At 39.7% G+C, this 18,511-nt stretch overlaps 1 protein-coding gene across 11 annotated transcripts in view; it reads left to right on the top strand.

Moving 5' to 3' along the window:
- The window catches only part of NCKAP5 (NCK associated protein 5), a 605,696-nt gene that overhangs the window by 316,806 nt on the left and 270,379 nt on the right, over positions 1-18,511 (top strand). For 10 of the 11 annotated variants that reach the window (XM_083581664.1, XM_083581665.1, XM_083581669.1 and 7 more), the window contains one exon: positions 12,561-12,694. In XM_083581664.1, coding sequence (XP_083437790.1) covers positions 12,561-12,694 — 134 coding nt within the window. Of the gene's footprint in view, positions 1-12,560; positions 12,695-18,511 lie in introns of those variants that run through there. The other variant, XM_083581663.1, reaches the window with a different exon arrangement.

Below are 18,511 nucleotides of genomic sequence, written 5' to 3' on the forward strand. Positions count from 1 at the left end.
GTTTCTCTTCTTCCCTGTTCCATGTTGGATACAGATAACCTACCATTTGAGGGCAGAAGTAGTCCTTCTGGTGTTATGTATTCAGATTAACTGCTTTGATGAGAAAATGAACTGTTGTACCAAAGCTCATTTCATTGTTTTGCCACTGCTGTTTCATCTCTCAGGAGGTGGGTATACTGTGGGCTAATGAGAGAGCAGAAATGTATCTATAATGAATTAGTCTAGTTTGGGAATTATTGTTTTTAGGTAGACACATAAAATGCAGTTGTAGTCTACTAAATGGCAAATACTAAATGTGGTCTACTAAATGGCAAATCTAATTGTATATTTATTGCTAGTCAATTATTCCATGACGTATTATCTAAGAAAGAAAAAGTTAACTTGGGTTATAAAAGACAATCCCTTTCTTTCCTGTTCTATGTATTCTCAGCAAGGGGAAAGTTTCCCCCCAAAAAGCACACTTACAAATTCTATTGAAAATGCCCGAGGGAATATATTATTCACCCGGCTTCTTCATAAAGAATGCCACTCTGTAGTGCTTACCAGAAGAAGAGCAAGTGAAAAATACTTGATCAAAGTTCCTTCATTCCTCATAGGTGGAGTAAACTGGACAGTCTTTCCACAAGAGAAACAAACAGAATTCCTCTGCTTCCAACATACTGAATATCTTTCCAAAAGCACTCTTTCTACCTTTGTTCTCATGCCTTATTTGCCTGTCCCTGTTGTAAAATACATGTTCTTCCAGGAAAAAATAAAAAATAAAACCTCAATACTCAACAGTCCTCCAAATTCCTCTTTTGACCCCTGTCGTCTTGCTGCTTCCACAAGTTCCTTCCTCAACTGATAAACTCAGTCAAGGATACCGACAATATGAGAACCCACCTAAATCTGAAATAATTCTTATGAACTCTGCCCAGAATCTACCTGCCTGCTCTAACTACTTGCCTAACATTTCTGAGGCACACTCAAACTCCTGTATGTGGCTGAAGCCACAGCTGCTCTGCTCTGCTCTGCTCTCTCCAGTACCACACAGTCTATGCAGAGACTATTTCTTTTCCTGTGCCCATAACAACTTCCCTAAGAGCCCCATAAATGCTCTCCCTTCTACTATTGTTGCAAGACACTTTACACTTATCCACATTTTATCTGCTCCCTGACCAACCCACAAGCCTTTTTGTCACTGCAATACACTTAACATGAAAATTGCACAGCAAAGCTCATTTATTTTTCAGTTGTCTTTTTTAAAAAAATAATTGTGTGGTTGTCCTATAGTTATTCTGTACAATAATGTTCAAAGGATTTAGTAATGGCATCAATTCACAGATACCCCCAATGGTCCCTAACTATTGTAGGTGATCCTGGATAGACACAAGCCAAGTTCAAATGCAACACAGTCTAATTACAGGTTAATTAAATGGATTAGATCCATCTCTTCCTCTCCTCTCGTTTGAGCATTCTCCTCCCAGTTTTGGATATAATTATGATTAGCAATGCATTTCTGCCAGCATTTTATCTACCCATAGGTAGCACTCATTGCAAAGCTATTGTCTGCAAAGTTTCTAAACTGTGTTTTGGGCTATGGTTATCAATAATGTTGGTGCAGACATATTGGGCTGGTTCACTCATAGCACTAAACCATATTTTAGTGCTATATGAACAAGGTAGAATAAGCCCAAGCCAAACTTCTGCCTTCTGTAAACCCACCCTGACGTCCTTCTCCCCCACCTCCATGTGTGGCCAGAGCAAGAACTTCTGCACAATCTCTGGTTCATACACAATGACAAACCAGGATTTGTGTCAACTGAAATGAAATGCTGCAGAAATCCTTCTCCATGCTGTGCAGGAAAAGGAGACTTTAGAGGGGAACCATGTAAGCCCAAGTCTTCATGCAGATCAGCCCAATGCTAACCAGAGTTGCTTTGCCTATGTTGAAAGAAAAGAGATCATACTCATGAGGGGGAAGGAGTGTGATGGTCCCAATAACCAATTCATTCCCTCAGCTTCTGTTCATGATCAGAAAAGCATCATGGAACTGTTATAGGCTCATCATGGAACACATGGATATATTTGGATATATTTAAATCTGGAATTTAAATTTCTAACTAATACAAATTTGAGTTGTACTGATTTAGGAGTAAAGTCTATCAGAATTATCCAATATATTACTAACCTCACCCCCACAGCTTTAACACAATTATTGGTTCAAAGGGTTGACGATGTGTCTCTAAAACCCTGTATTAGCCAGAATGCTCATTCATGTTATTAGTGTCACTGCCTTCCATCTCTCTCATTAACAGCAGCCAATATAGTCATTAAAAAATAGAAGCTGTACAGAAATTAAAGCCACACAGCTAAAAACGCTCTTAAGAAAAACTTAAACGCCCAAAAGGGATCTCCATGCCTCTTGGAAAGCTTTCGAAACTTGGGAAGTCTACAGTTTCTCACAAGACTAGCCATGAGCCTAGTTATAGGATAAAATAGAAGGAAGGAAGGAAATGCAAAGCAAACATAGTCGATTATTGCATCAACCTTCCTCTGTTCCTACTCGTCTGAATACCAAAGTGGCTATCCTGGTAGCAAAAACACCACCTTTTCAACTAGACGTGGGATTTAATATTGTTTGAACACTTTCCATGTGCAACAGTGATAATTATCTGAAAATATTTGCTGTGTCTGATCATCCTAATAGTCTGAAGGTAACACACAGGAAAAATGCATTCAGAATGAATTAAAATATGTTTCATTCAGTAGCACAATAGCAAGAGGATATACATTTCAGAAGTCTAAAAAAGGTAGCTTATAAGAATAATTGCACCTTTGATTTATAGTAATTAAATGTAATATATGGCAATATGAGGATTTCCAGAATTGTAAGGAGAGGGGCTGTCCAGCCAACTTGCCCCCAAAGCAGTGATGTTTGTTCACTGATCAGCCAGTAATCCAGATCATATGGCACTAGGAGCAGAGAAGTGTAATCAGACAAGTTCTGTAGAATAAATAGCAGCAATATGAATAAAATACCTAAGTCACAAGACATGATGGAAGCTTTAAAAAGGTTTCAGTGATACCTAGGGAAATATTCTGAAGTGAGAGGTAGCAAAATATTACAGGCCTACACAGGTTCTTTAGACGTCATTCATCTAACATTATTCTGGAGCTGGCAGCTATCAAGGTAGTCTGGAAAGGAATTGTCTCTCTTTTAGGACACTGAATCATGTGATGCAGCATTAAGGTTATCTGTGAGTTTTGCTACTTCGTCAAGTTGTCCTGTTCTTCTTCAGCATCACAGGAAAAAAAATGGCTGGATTGACAGTAATTTATATTCACTACACTTTATGGCTGAAGAGGTATTGCAAAGCATGTTCTGGGCAATCTATTTAGAATCCATTTCTGTGCTCTGGATAAGAGGCATTTCATTGATGTGCCACGATCAGATTCAAAATTGGTTTGAGTAACTAGCTACAACAGATATATGGATGACACCACTATATAATGACTTGCCTGAGACTAAACAGGATGCCTTGAACCATTCTCTTCAATCTTTTTGCATAAATTCTGAGCAAACTGCATCTCCGATTTGAATTAAAGCAACATCTGGAGGTACCAATCACAGTAAGACAGAACATTAAATTCAGTTCTTATATTGTAAAGTCAGACATACTAAAATGTGAGCTATTCCTTTTTCTCATGCAACCTTGTATATCATCACCAAGCACATGAAATGTTTGCTATGTGCAGCTGAGATTGAGCTATAGCAAGGGTCAGCAAACTTTTTCAGCCGCGGACCGGTCCACCGTCCCTCAGACCATGTGGTGGGCTGGACTATATGTTTTGGGGGGGGAATGAACGAATTCCTATGCCCCACAAATAACATAGAGATACATTTTTAAGAAAAGGACACATTCTACTCATGTAAAAACATGCTGATTCCCGGACCGTCCATGGGCCAGATTGAGAAGGCGATTGGGCCGCATCCAGCCCACGGACCTTAGGTTGCCTACCCATGAGCTATACACATACCTGTGTGTATTGCTGTAAACAAAAATGCTAATTGATAATGTTATTTAAATACATAATGAGCAAACTTCAAATCCAAACCAACTTATTGTTTATGCTGCTTGGGTACACTAAGCCTTTAAGACCCAGCTCAGCCAGTCACAAGTGGTGTGGCAGTATTGTTGGGGGAGAACTTAATAGGCCCATGTATTGTGTACATGGTTGGATAAGGTAGTGTATATGAGATATCTCTGCTCAGCTGGTTATCTAGGAGTGGAAATCATTCCCTCCCCCCTTCCATCACTACGGGAATTCTACACATCCCTGTTTTTCTTTCCAGCATTGCATCTGGCCGTATGGGAGGAGCAGCTTGAGGAAGTTTCCATTCAAAAAAGGGAAGGCAAGGAAAAGTTCAAGGCCTGCCACTTTTCCACTCCAGATCACACTGTCATTAGGAAGTGTGTTGTCAGAGTTTATTACATGCATCGACCTGTAATGTAGCCTTACGTAATATGTAGGACTTACTTGCTGCATTAATTCCAATTGTCAACCTGAAAAATCCTTGTGCGGAAGCATAAAGGAGAAAGATGACATGAGTGAGAAAATGTGGGAGGCACAGTGAGAGTTGAAGGACTGTGCTTCCCTTTTACACCACTGGTCTTTAATGCAAACTCCTTTCAATGCAACATGGAAATATCATGAATGTAAAGAAGTCATGATATTGAAGTGTCATGAAAAGTGCCACAGGAAGGAGTTAATGGTTCTGTATGATGTCCATTGAGTTTCATTAAAAACGGTGTCATTGGCATTAAGTAGTGAACAGTATGGTGGAAGTGGCCACAATGCAGAGTGAAAAATGGTGAGTGATTAGACAAATAAAAGCATAGGGATGAGTCAAGGAGAATGGAACAGAGTTGTGTCTCCTTTTGTCTGATACTCAGGCTGTTGATCCGAACAGAAGCTTGAGAAGCCCATTAAGTGGTAAATGCTTGGTGGAGCCACACCATATTGTGTATACACTTCTGCATTTGACTTTTTATGAAGGATGAATGGTCTGCATTGAGTATATCACTAACATACCAGTAAGTCATTACAAAAATATATTAGTTCAAAAACTGCAATACTTAGTATTTATCTACTAGCAGAGAAACATATTGTAACTGGATCAAGACAGAGATTACATATTATAACTATTATTTATTTTGCTATTGATTTAACCTTATCTTTCACACTTGTGAACATTAGATTTTTGAATAAATTATTTCTGGTCTAATATCATTTCCAGTTTTTATTTGATCTCAAAAAACATTTCATTATGTTTAATTTAGGGAAATGAGATTTCTTTAATTACTGCCTCTAGAAGCTATTAGAAGCTCAATTACATTTGCAAATTCATTTTTGAGTAGCTTTATGGTTTTAAGATAAAAAATTAAATGATATGAGTATGTGAGCTTTCTTGTTCATTGAAATGACATTCTCTTCTTTTCTTACTTCTTTGTGGTGCATATACATCAAGGCAGGGAAATATACCTTTGAGTAAAAAAAATTAATTAGGCTAGGAGCTTAATATCAGTTTCAAGAACTCAAACTTGGCTCTGAGCTTCAAATTTGAATAAACAGTAAAGATTTCATTATAGGAAAAAGCCTTGTTAAATACATTTATCACATCCCTTCATGTGCCATTGGAAATACCATAAATAGCTTGATCTGAAAAATCAGCAAGAGAAAAGATGGATACCACTGATGCAGGTGTCATTTCTGAATCTGATATGGCTCGAAACAGTTATAGTGCCATAGTGAATTATATACACATTAGTGCTTTGATGTCTAGAGACCCAGAGTCTCCAAGTAAGACTGTAAAAGGCCATCTACCTAGTAGGATTTGTTTATTAGTCTGTGGAAGATGACAAGCAGCTTTAGTAGTCTCTCTAGTTTTATTGGCCCTGGTTGCTTGTTTCACATAATTAAACAGCTATTTGGCAGTGATACCTTTTCATTTTCCAAGTCCTGCCAGGGTTGCACAGCTGGAGAGAGCAGGAGCAAAGCTTAAATGCCTATTGCTACTTTATGTTGTTTTTGCCTTTTTGCATATACAGTAACTTCACATGTAATAGCATTCTAAATTTCTAAATACAGATTAATTTTATACTTAGAATGAAAAAAGAGCTTCTTAACAACAGTTACTCTGTTGCACAGATGCAATTAAAGCTGTGCACAGTACCAGATAAATAAAGCCAAATTGGAATTGAATAAAGTCACTGTCCTGCCACTTGGTGGCAATTTTGAGCTACTGCATAGCGAGTGCTGGCATCAAGGGAACTACTTTAATTCACAGACATTTGTTTAGAAGAACTACATCACCAATAACACCATTGACTAAGAATGCGAATCATGAAATCTACTGTCCATAAAGCATCCCACCAGAATCACTGAAAATCTTACAGTTCCTTTCTTAGTCATCTTAATAGACAAATGCAAATAAAGCACACAGAATTTGTAATTGCCAGCTGCTGAATGGATTTCTGTTCTAGTGACAAGAACTGTTAATTTAGGAGTTACTTAGAATGGAAACAGAAAACATAAAGCTGCCCTGATTTACAAATTGGAAAATAACTGGTCCTTAGTTGAAGGGAACATTAAACAGAAATCTATATTATATTGCCACTACCAGTGCAATGACTAGGAATGTTTGGTTGCTTAAAGAACAAAGCATGCTTCACATCAGTTTCTTTGAGGGATGGAAAGATCATCTGTTCAGCTAGAATTAGAAGTTTGGAAAAGGGATGGTGAAGACTGGGAATGTAGCCCAGTAATTAAGAAGACTAAGGGGCAAGAACCCCAGAAACAAGTATGCTGCAGGGTAGGCAGTGGACTGCAAAAGAGCTAATCAAAGGATAGGTAGAAATATAAATAGAAATGATAGGGTTTTTTTAAAAAAAAATGGCAGTGGAGGAAAGGGGCTACAGAGAGGGGGTGGGTGGAAAGAGGTGCTGTGGAGGCTGGCTGGTTGAAGTAGTTGTGGCTGAGTGAGTGGTAAAAACATGCAGTTGAAGGAAGAAAGGGCTATGAATAGAATAAGATAGGCCAATCCCTTGCATAAAGTCTGGAGACATAAAGGTCTGCACAATATTGACAGGAGAAAGCCAAAGGAACACAGGGTAGCATCCCTTATGAACAAGCTTCCGGAGCCATCATGCCACCTGGGGTAGGACCAGAGGCAAAAGCACATGGAGCAACAGATGCAGCTCTTACCCAAACTATATACAGTACCATATTCAAGTGACACAAAGGGTGGAGGTTATTACACACATCTCTCCATCCAAGCTGTAGAAATAGGCCTGGAGAGGATTTGTGGCCTGGGGACTAGATAGGGAAGCCTAGAATCACATTCAGCTTCTAGGTTTGAGGTTGCCCACCTCTGGTCTAAAAATCTAAGTCTCCCACTGTACCGCTTTGTAGCCTGGCAACCCTAGCAGGGAATCAACGACCAATAAACCATGGGAGAAGGGTTGGATTTTCCATAGAACTAAACCAACTACTCAGATTTGGGTTTCAGATTTCTGTAAGGCCTTTGTTTAAACCATAGTTTGTTCATTCTAAAGCTTTTAATCCTTTTCAGGTGTTTGAGGTGAGACTGCATGTGTGCTTCAAAATGGAGAGGGTTCAGCAGCATGCATGCAAACTCCACCCACATGCATGCAGCTCCCCTTCAGACCTCTCTGCATTCAGCACAAAGGTTTAAAGAGGAATTAAAAGTGTATTCACCTAAACCTGCTTAGAATCCCCGTTCAGACTTTCCACTCAATACAGGGAATTCTGAAATGGACATATTAAACCCACATGCATTTGTCTTGAACATTTAAATAGGTCAACTGAAGAAGAGAGAGAGAGTATTTAGAATAGCTAAAGTGGACAGTTTTTAGATCCTTTCCTGCAGATAATTCTCTTATCTTTTCATTCCCCTCCCCCTCTCCTTAAAGTGCATACAGCAACTATAGAATGTTTAAAAAGAAAGGCCTTTCTCAGTCCATCGCCACAAAGTTATTACAGTCTATTTTGTGTTACTTCACGCTACTTAAATTTAATCTATAACAAGCGCAACTGGAGGAAAAAAACCTGCAAAAGATAGCTGTCAGCTTTAGCAGCCCATTTTGGAATGGTAATGAGAAACCAAGGCATACTAACTAACTAATCTAAGGGAACTGAAGAATTGCTACTTGTCTAATGTAATAGAATGATTCTACTGTAAGCAGCTTGTAAATACTGAAATGAGCAGAAAACCCAATGCGCATTTCTCTCTCTCCCCCTCACTCTCCCGCCCTCCTCAGACTTCGGGGTGATAGTTGTTCATGCTGTTGAAGCCTACAGTCAAGAAAGCTGCAATATGCTACAGAGTTGTTTGTCAATGCCTAAGTTTATTTTCGTAAAGAAGTATTGATTGCAGGATGAGAAACATTTAGTTTAGCAGCAGTCGATGAGGAGCAGACAAAGGGCTGTCTGTGCTCTGAGTAATTTAAATTGTATACTAAAAGGTACAACCCCAAATATATATTACTGTGAAAGACACTGGTGTGGCACTGCGTGCGTGGTATAGTGTCATTGAATATTTTGGTCACTAGGTGGCACTGGGCTTAGTCATATTTGGAAGGAGTCCAGAGTTGCTTATTGCTGTCTGTTCTCATCTAAGAGAGGCAAAATAGTTCCCATCTAGTAGGGCTGGGCAATACAGTGGTACCTCAGGTTACAGACGCTTCAGGTTACAGACTCCGCTAACCCAGAAATAGTACCTCAGGTTAAGAACTTTGCTTCAGGATGAGAACAGAAATCGCTCAGTCACGGCAGCGGGAGGCCCCCATTAGCTAAAGTGGTGCTTCAGGTTAAGAACAGTTTCAGGTTAAGAACAGACCTCCGGAATGAATTAAGTTCTTAACCCAAGGTACTACTGTATCTGGTTTTCAACATCACAATAGATCACAAGCTAAATATCATGATATAAGATATATATATATATACACACACACACATACATATATACATCTATCTATCTATCTATCTATCTATCTATCTATCTATCTATCTATCATCTATCTATCTATGTCAGTGGAGGGCCTTGCTGGGCCTCCCTGCGGCGGCAGAGGGTCCCATCGTACCTCCTTGCAGTGGCAGAGAGTGTGCCACACTTCCCCACAGCAGCCAAGGGCCATGACGAGGCTGCCTGTGATGGTGGAGGGCCTTAACATGTAAGCAAGTAGTAGATTTAATAAAAATATTAAATAAACTTCCATATAATATATTTTCAACTAATTTAAGTGTCGTTGATAAGTGATTTACTAGTCAAGTTGCATCTGCTTCCCCACTCAGAGGTCTAAGTGCAATCTGTGTATGCATAAACCCCACTGATTTCAGCTGAACTTCTACTTTCCTGGGAGTAAGCCTCATTGAATTCAGTAGGGCTTGCTTGTGAGTAGACACGCATTTGCTTGCACAGCTTACCGAGAAGCACCCTCCCCATTATTCTCACGTAGTACCCAACCTCCAATTTCAGCATAAGGCTAAATCTTCTCCACTCCATTCACCCCCCAGAACCTCCCCCCAAGCCCTCATCACACCAATCTCTCCCTTTTTATCAAAGGGAAGGAGGGAGGGCAAGCAAGCAAAAATATAGTCTCCTTTAAATAAATTTTAAAAACCTTCATTTTTAATATGGAGGAAAGCTATTTAGAGGGAACCAACAACAAAAACACCACCAGAAAATTAAAATAAAAACTCTTCCCCCTCATTTTTTCACTGGTGGGGGTGAGGAAATAAAGAAGAGCTTTCCAGTTCTTTGTTTACTTTGCTGATGGATCTTTGACTGTCTAGCCTTAGGGGTTTCCTCCTGGATTATTAGCAGGGCTCTGCATAATTAGCTGAGCTCTAGAAAGAATACTGGTGAAGATGAAAGAGTTTGCTGGTTTGTGTGAGGGCTTATCTCATTTATTATCCGTTAGGAGAGAGGAAGGAGAGGGCAAACAAAGCTGGAGACACAGTGCCTGCAAGTTATACAGGCCTTGGTCCAGTATACCTGAAGGAGCGTCTCTACCCTCATTGTTCTGCCCGGACCCTGAGGTCCAGCACCAAGGGCCTTCTGGCAGCTCCCTTGCTGCGAGAAGCCAAATTACAGGGAACCAGGCAGAAGGCCTTCTTGGTAGTGGCACCCACCTCGTGGAACACCCTCCCACCAGATGTCAAAGAGAAAAACAACTACCAGACTTTGAGAAGACATCTGAAGGCAGCCCTGTTTAGGGAAGCTTTTAATGTTTAATAGACTAGTGTGTTTTAATATTTTGTTGGGAGCCTCCCAGAGCGGCTGGGAAGACCCAGCCAGATGGGTGGGGTATAAGTAATAAATTATTATTATTATTATTATTACCTGTTGCAGGATAAAAATAAAAGCTATGTATCAAAACCACCAGGAATTTACTGGAATTATGTATAATTTATTGGTGGGCAGGGAAAGGTTTCAAAGTCTCTTCTTCCAGTGACAAATTCTGTCCTGTAAAAGCCCCCTACATGTTCCATATATTTATTTTTTTGGATTTATATCCCACCTTTCTTCCATCATGGTATACATTCTTCCAAGGTGGTATACATGTTTTCAGGCAGTCACCGATCTAGGCACCGACCAGACCTAGACTTGTTTATTTTCAGGAACAGTTATGGATTTATGAAATGCATGTCTGCCCCTTTAATAATGTGTAGCCCCATCCTAGCTACAGTTGATGAACTTCAGTATTTGCGGCGGCGGCGGGGGGTTGTGGTTTTGCAAGATTATGGCAGTGGGAGATGCTAAACATTTTTATACTTACTCAAAGCTCTCTCTAAGTAACATTCTCAGTATCTTGTAGGATTGTGTTATGGGGTAGTAAGAATAAATATTAATTGGCCAATTTAATTAGAACACTAAATTTCTTTTATGGAACTGTGTTTTCCCATTTAAAAACCCTCACTTCCAAGCTTTTATGTGTGGCTAGCTAGACAGAAGTTCTCTGCTATCTGTGTAATTCCCCATATTTTACCAGAAGTAAAATAACTTAGATATTTCATTTAATCCCTTATATACTCCTGGTGTGTCATCTATTTATCTTCATGATATGTCTTTTAAGATCAGTTTTCTGACTTGTGATGCGTATATTTTTGGTTTCTTGCTTTCTACAATTTTAAATTTATCATATAAGATGTAGAGCTGTAAGACTTACACTAATAATGGCTTAACACCAAGAAAGCTTTATTATTCTCTAATGAAAGCAGAAAGCAGAGACATCACCTTGCCAACAAAGGTCCGTATAGTTAAAGCCATGGTTTTCCCAGTAGTGATGTATGGAAGAGCTGGACTATCGAGAAGGCTGATCGCCGAGGAATTGATGCTTTTGAATTATGGTGCTGGAGGAGACTCTTGAGAGTCCCATGGACTGCAAGAAGATCAAACGTATCCATTCTGAAGGAAATCAGCCCTGAGCGTTCACTGGAAGGACAGATCATGAAGCTGAGGCTCCAATACTTTGGCCACCTCATGAGAAGAGAAGACTCCCTGGAAAAGACCCTGATGTTGGGAAAGATTGAGGGCACAAGGAGAAGGGGACGACAGAGGACGAGATGGTTGGACAGTGTTCTCGAAGCTACAAACATGAGTCTGACCAAACTGCGGGAGACAGTGGAAGACAGAAGTGCCTGGCGTGCTCTAGTCCATGGGGTCATGAAGAGTCGGACACAACTAAACAAAACAACAATGAAACCATGTCTGTAATTTGGTGATACATTTTTCTAAGCATGTCATAAAATTTAGGTCAGCACCATCAGGCATACATCAAATCCTTTGGTAGGCTACAAATTGCACAACATTGTGTTTACAATTGTTTTTGAATAAGCATGCACACATAAATAGAATGCCTGATGTGATCCCCCCCCCCCAGCATTCCCCTGAATTTCTAACTTTTTCATTATAATTTTGTAGCTGAACTTTTGACAAGCTATGTGTAGGACTCATTGATGCCACTACATTATGTATGTAAGAAGAGTTCTGCTGGATCAGGATGAAAGCCCACATAGTCCAGAATCCTATTCCCACAGTGAGCAACAAGACGCATATGGGGAGCTGGCAAGTGGGGCTTGAATGCAATTAGTATTCAGAGGCACATTGCCATTGACAGAGAAGGTAGAACATACGCATCATGGATAGTAGCTTTTGATAACTGTATTCCCCATGATTTTGTCTAATCTTTAAAACCCCTCCAGGGGAATACCTTGTACCAGGGATTAATTGATCCACAGGAAACTGAGGTGGTGCTCCAGAAACTGCTAAAGGGCAAGAAACTACAAGAAGGAAGCAGCTCAGGGTGGGAACAAACAAGAAGAACGTGAGCTTTTAATATAGGGTGGCAAATATGACTTAATAGGCATTACCAAAACCTGGTGGACTGGAATGTAGAAATGGGGGTGGGGCATAACCTTTTTTTGCATTGTGAAAGTACTGTTGAAATTTGAAAGCACTCTTGAACAGTTTTGTTCTCCTGGTTTTTTTTAAGCGCGAGAAGCTGATACATGAGTTGGAGGAAGAGCGACATTTGAGACTTGAAAGTGAAAAAAAATTACGAGAAGTGACACTGGAATCTGAGCGCAACAGGGTTCAAATGAGAGGACTGCAGCAGCAGTTTTCCAGGTATGCTATTAATTTTTGGCTCATTTTTTTAAATGGTCATGCACATATGAAAACAGTAAAAGTTTGAAGTTGTAGCAAACTAAATTATTCTCAGAGACCCAAATGAAACAAATGAACCTGTGCCATATCCATTAATTTCAATGGGTCTACTCCAAGTTGGACTAACATTGGCTACAACCTTGAATCCTGTACTTGTCTACTCAAATGTAAGTTCAAATATGAAAGTAAGAATTGTCTCCAACAAGCTGTCATCAGGACCCAGGCTGTAAGTCTGCAATCCTTAACAGAACTCTGTTCCTGAACCTAATTTAAATCTGCGAGAATGGGATTTACACAAACTAATTAGATGCACACTTGCAACATAAATGGCCATCTGGAGTATGGAAAAGGTTAAAGAATGGTCCTGAACTTACTCATTTTCTTGATTAATAAATCCAATCTTTAATGTAGATGAAAAATACCTGGAGAAGCAAACCTAAACTTGTGCATGTTATGTGTCCTATGTACATTCTTGCATGTAAAGGTGAAAGGACCAGCTTCAAATTAGTTCACCAGCCAGGAATAAGCTGCCATTAGTTTAAGTGAGATAACTGCCCCAGGCAGCAGTTGCATGGAGAAAGAAGTGTGTGTGTACTGTGTGTGTACGTACGTGCGCCACACAGCTTGTTCTGCATTCTCTTACTTGAACCTGTTGCCCTCAGGTGTGCTATCCTGTTGCCAGTGCTGAAACAATATTCAGCCACCATTCTAGTTACCTTCTCTATGTGTGTGTAGGAAGAGCATATTGCCCTTTGCTTTGGGCAGTAAAATGTCTTGGACTGGCCCTGACACCATGTGCATCTTTACAAAGCGGAATAACATAGCAATGGTGATTCATGCCCAACCTACATTCCACTCAGTCTACTGCCATGAGTTCTTTGTGAGGCTGCTCTTTATTTGTTTAAAATATTGTTCTTTGTTTTGCCATTTATCGCATCATATATATGCTGCCTTTTGTGCATAATGACAGTATATGAAAACACAGTGAGCTCCCAAAATTCAGAACGAAACAGCAGCTGCTACGTCAATAGCAAGTAGTTAAAAAGGATCCAGCTGCTATTAATGGCTGGCAAAAGGCCTCCAAGAATAAATGTGATTCCTGCGAGTGCAGAAAAATGCATTAATGTGGGTGCTTGCCTCAGTTCAGAAGGGAGATTATTTCACAAGAACCACAGACATTACAGGTCATGTAAGCCTTCACAAAGCTACTTACACAGCCAATTAATTTGTGTTGTATGTGGAGAAGTTCTACTGTCTGGAAATTTCAGCTAGTTTAGTTGTAGTGGCTTCAGTATTAACCAGTGCAGCCTGCGTGGGACACATACAATGTCAAAACTGCAGTTACTTCACTGTTTTCCATTTAGTTTGACCACTTTTAAACCTTAAATGGTCTGGTGTTATACATGTTAAAGTCCTCCTCAGAAACCCATGTCCATCTATTGGAAGCATGGGAAAAGGCTTTCTCTCTGATAGAAACAAGCTGCAGTGTGTACACAGTAGGGGTGTTCTTGGTGGTCTTTAGGCATCAAGCCCCTCCAGTCCTTCTCCAAAGAACCTTTGGGGTAGTCTGTTCTTTTATCACAACTGATTGCTGTTCTTAACTGCAAGCTTTAATGAGTTAGAGGAATAATTTTAATATTTAAAAGGCTACTTTGAATACAAGTGCTTATAAAACAACAGATAAAAAGTTCCATCTTAGAAACAGCATTTCCCCTTCAAGTTCACGATGGATGGAACGTTTCTCCTAAGATACTCCTGCTGTGACATAGACATGTTTTGGTTCTATGAAAAAATAGGCAGATTTAGCTGATTTATCAACTGGTGTTTCTTAATCATGCAATGGACTTACTTTTAATTCCCCCCCCCCCCCCGGGCTTTTATGACACTGTGATATTCAACAGTTCATAATATTTTGGGAGCTGATTTGGTTTTATTATTATTATTATTGAAAGGCAGCTTATAAATATTTGAATAAAATAAATATAAATGAGGTGACACTGTGCCTTGCACTTCTGGCTTTCACCTGACAATAATAGAAAAATGGGAACCCACCAGCACTTGCAAGTTTCTGTTTCTAGGAAGAACTATTTGTTCTTGTGCATGCACTGCTTGAAATTCATTTGGTTAAAAATGTAAGGCCTAGGGCACCTTCTTCTCTGTCCCCCTCATCATCAAAGTATACTCAACCCATCTGTATAACAACAAAGCACGAAAGCATATGAAAATCTGTCAATTGCTCTTTTTTGTTTAGTGACAGTATAAAGCTGTCTCTTCATATGCTGAGAAAATGTTAACGTATCATATAAACTGTCAGTTTGAGTGCACAGGTCTTCCTGAATGCATGTGACTTTTGAAGCCAGGGGTGGTTTTCTTTTTTCTTTTTTCCACTTTGATTGACATTCCAACTCAGCAGTATCTCATTTCTGTTACCAACTCAGCAATATTTCTTCCTGAATTTTTTTATCATCTGAAATCTTTATTTTCAACGTATGTGTAAACCTCATATTAAAAATGGCACCGTGACTACAGCCACACTTTTAAGTGCCTGACTACTCAATAAAATGTTTTTTTTAAGAAAACCATGTGGCTTCAGTTTACGCTGTTAATTTGCATGTAGGTTTTACATGAAGTGCTTTCCATTATGCTTGACATTCTACACCAGCACCATTACCATTCCGTTCATTATCCTATATTGTCATTGTTGGTGGTTGCTTTCATACAGAATCACATTGGCCAGGTCTACTAAATCATCTTTTCCAGTATAGTGCTTTCTGATTGGTTTAAAATATACTAAGTGCTTCACATAGGTCAAGGCAGCATTTTCCTGTTTCATGACATAAGAAGCAGCCTAACATTGAATCAAACCACTGGACCATCTATCTCCGTACTGAAAGGCAGTGACTCTTCAGGGTTTCAGACAGGGGTCTCCCCCAGGCCCTTCTCTAAATGATTCTCTTTTAGCTCTACGAGGAGTTCAACTACTCTCTTTCTTGAGTTTTGTTTTGTTTTGTATGTTATTTCAGCCCTGCTGTCTAGTGGTATGTGCTGAAATGCCAAAGAAGACTCAGAAACATCTGAATGATTTATAGTGTTATTCCAGCAAGAACATGAAGTTGTATGCAGGGTATAAATGGATTACATCGTTCATTTTCTGCACAGCCTTATTGTACCAAGTGCTTGTTGAGCAAACACGCTCTGCATAAGATCCATGCAAACGATCAGATGTTAGAGCATTGACTTTGGCTTTTTTATTATTTCAATTACTATGTTAGGCCATGGAAGGCAATAAAAGACATTACTACATTAACAGTCCCTCTGCAAACAGTTATTGAAGCTTTTTGTACTGGTGCTTTAAACTTTTCTTTTCAGTTTTAAACTAGAAAAAGCCAAGCATTTCAGTGAAGATGGCCTTAATGATAAGCATATCATTGTGGGGGAATATCCTATGCATGCTTTCTTAGAAGTATGTACTGTGGCATTTACGCCTAAGCCTTGCAGTGCAATTCTGTGCATATTTGCTCAAAAGTAAGTACCACTGTGTACTGTAGGGTTTACTTCTGGGTAAATCTGTGTAGGATTGCAGCTTGAGTTTTTAATAATACACAAGCAAAATGTAGGAAATCAATCAGATTTGGGTTAGAGGGAGTCTGACAGATAATACGCACTGTAATTCCAGTTTCAGTGTGTGTTTCTGCTTTCTGCTGGTCACGCTAAATATTAAACAAGGTTATGCCTGTCACTTCCAACAGGTGTGAACACAAACACTATGAATTTGGTAACACGTTACATAGGATGACAGCCTGTGTCAGCTTCAGGTGCAAACATCTTCAGATCCTTCCCGTTGTAATTTTGATTCTCTCAGAGTTTGGTTTAGTGATGCTAGTGACATACTGTCAGCTTAACAGTGAAGAATTAATTCTCAGATTATTAGCGATAATGTGATAGTTTGCATTTATGCTGCTTTACTGTTTAAGAAGATTAGTCTGAAAAGCGATGACAAACCTAGACAGCATCTTAAAAAAGCAGAAACACCATCTTGCTGACAAAGGTCCGTATAGTTAAAGCTATGGTTCTCCCAGTAATGCATGGAAGTGAGAGTTGGACCATAAAGAAGGCTGATCGCTGAAGAATGGATGCTTTTGAATTATGGTGCTGGAGGAGACTCTTAAGATTCCCATGGACTGCAAGAAGATCAAACCTATCCATTCTTAAGGAAATAAGCCCTGAGTGCTCACTGGAAGGACAGATCCTGAAGCTGAGGATGAGAAGACTCTCTGGAAAAGACCCTGATGTTGGGAAAGTTTGAGGGCACAAGGAGAAGAGGATGACAGAGGACGAGATGGTTGGACAGTGTTCTCGAAGCTACCAACATGAGTTTGACCAAACTGCGGGGGGCAGTGGAAGACAGGATTGCCTGGCGCGCTCTGGTCCATGGGGTCACGAAGAGTCAGACATGACTAAATGACTAAACAACAACAACAATAGAATGCCATTCTTTTTTTTTCTCAGCAAAGGTTTTTATCAGGCAGTATTACAGGAGTAAGCAATGGAAAGCAAGTCTATCAAGTCAGTTCTCAGTATCAAAACTAATGCTAAAGCAGTAGCCTACTTTTGTGTACTTTGACCTGACAGGCTAGGACAGTATATATTTGGCTTGGGTATGGAGACACTTTGCTGCATATTTCCATAATTTAGGTGCTTCCCAGGGTAGGATTGAAAGCACACTGTGCTGCCCACCAGGCAGTACGGTGAACAACTGCATTGTGTACATGATCATGTGGATGGTACAGTGGTGTCAGGTCTAAACAATGAATTATATGGACCAAAAGCAAGCAATAAAATATATTGTTTTATGATTGCCTGAGATCTTACCACATAAGCTTAATTAGATGGTATGGCATCCCACATTATGCACTGTCAGTATATCCCCATAGAATCTAGATAATAAAAGCCCATTTTAATGTGCATTTTCAGCCTTCCTTTCCCTTCTCAGTGGAACCTCAAACACTCATGAAAAACTCCACTGAAAGTTGATGTGCTTTCCAGAGCAGTAGTTATCCTTAAAGAATTGCCGCTAGAAGGAAGAACAAGGTGCACACAGTCTTTTAAATGTATGAAATGTGAGTGTGTACACAGTTGTCCATGGGTTTATTTATTTTTGCCAGCAGTGCACTTTTGTGATTACTGGCATTGCTCAGATCATCTGCTGCATAATAGCTAGAGATGAGTGGCGTTTTCTAAGGGAGTTTCTTTCCTTAAGGATTTTTGTTTTCTTTTAGGTGTAGCCCCTTCCTGGTAAATAATTCTGTAGGCTACTTCCATGGATGTGAGCTTAGTTCCAAGAAAATAAGTTGTGTATTTCTTCTGATATTCATAGATAAGGCTGTGGGGGGAGGGTAGGAAGTCTTCTTAGCTGGAAAGGATAAAACATTCATCAGAAAGAAAGTCTTGAAAACAACACACTACTTTGAAAAGGGAGAGAACGGGGAAGGGAGGGAGGGAGAAATAATGGTTTATCTTACCATCTGTCAGAGAACAGTATCATAAAAGATGGTACTATGCTTTAATGCTCAAAGTGACTTGGGGCATTCTTTATTTCATTGTGCTTTCCTTGCCTACTAGCTTTGGGGTTGTGCCCCACTGCTTTTGCATGCTTTCTAATAGCCTGGCTGGCTGCCATTGTTCTTAGCATTACCTTGTTTGTTGACACTAATTTTCCTGGACCTAGTATGAACTCTGCCCTGGACAGACGCCATCACAGAGCACATCCTGCCAAGA

Source organism: Podarcis filfolensis (assembly GCF_964270895.1).
Source record: "Podarcis filfolensis genome assembly, chromosome: 1".
NCBI lineage: Eukaryota > Metazoa > Chordata > Lepidosauria > Squamata > Lacertidae > Podarcis > Podarcis filfolensis.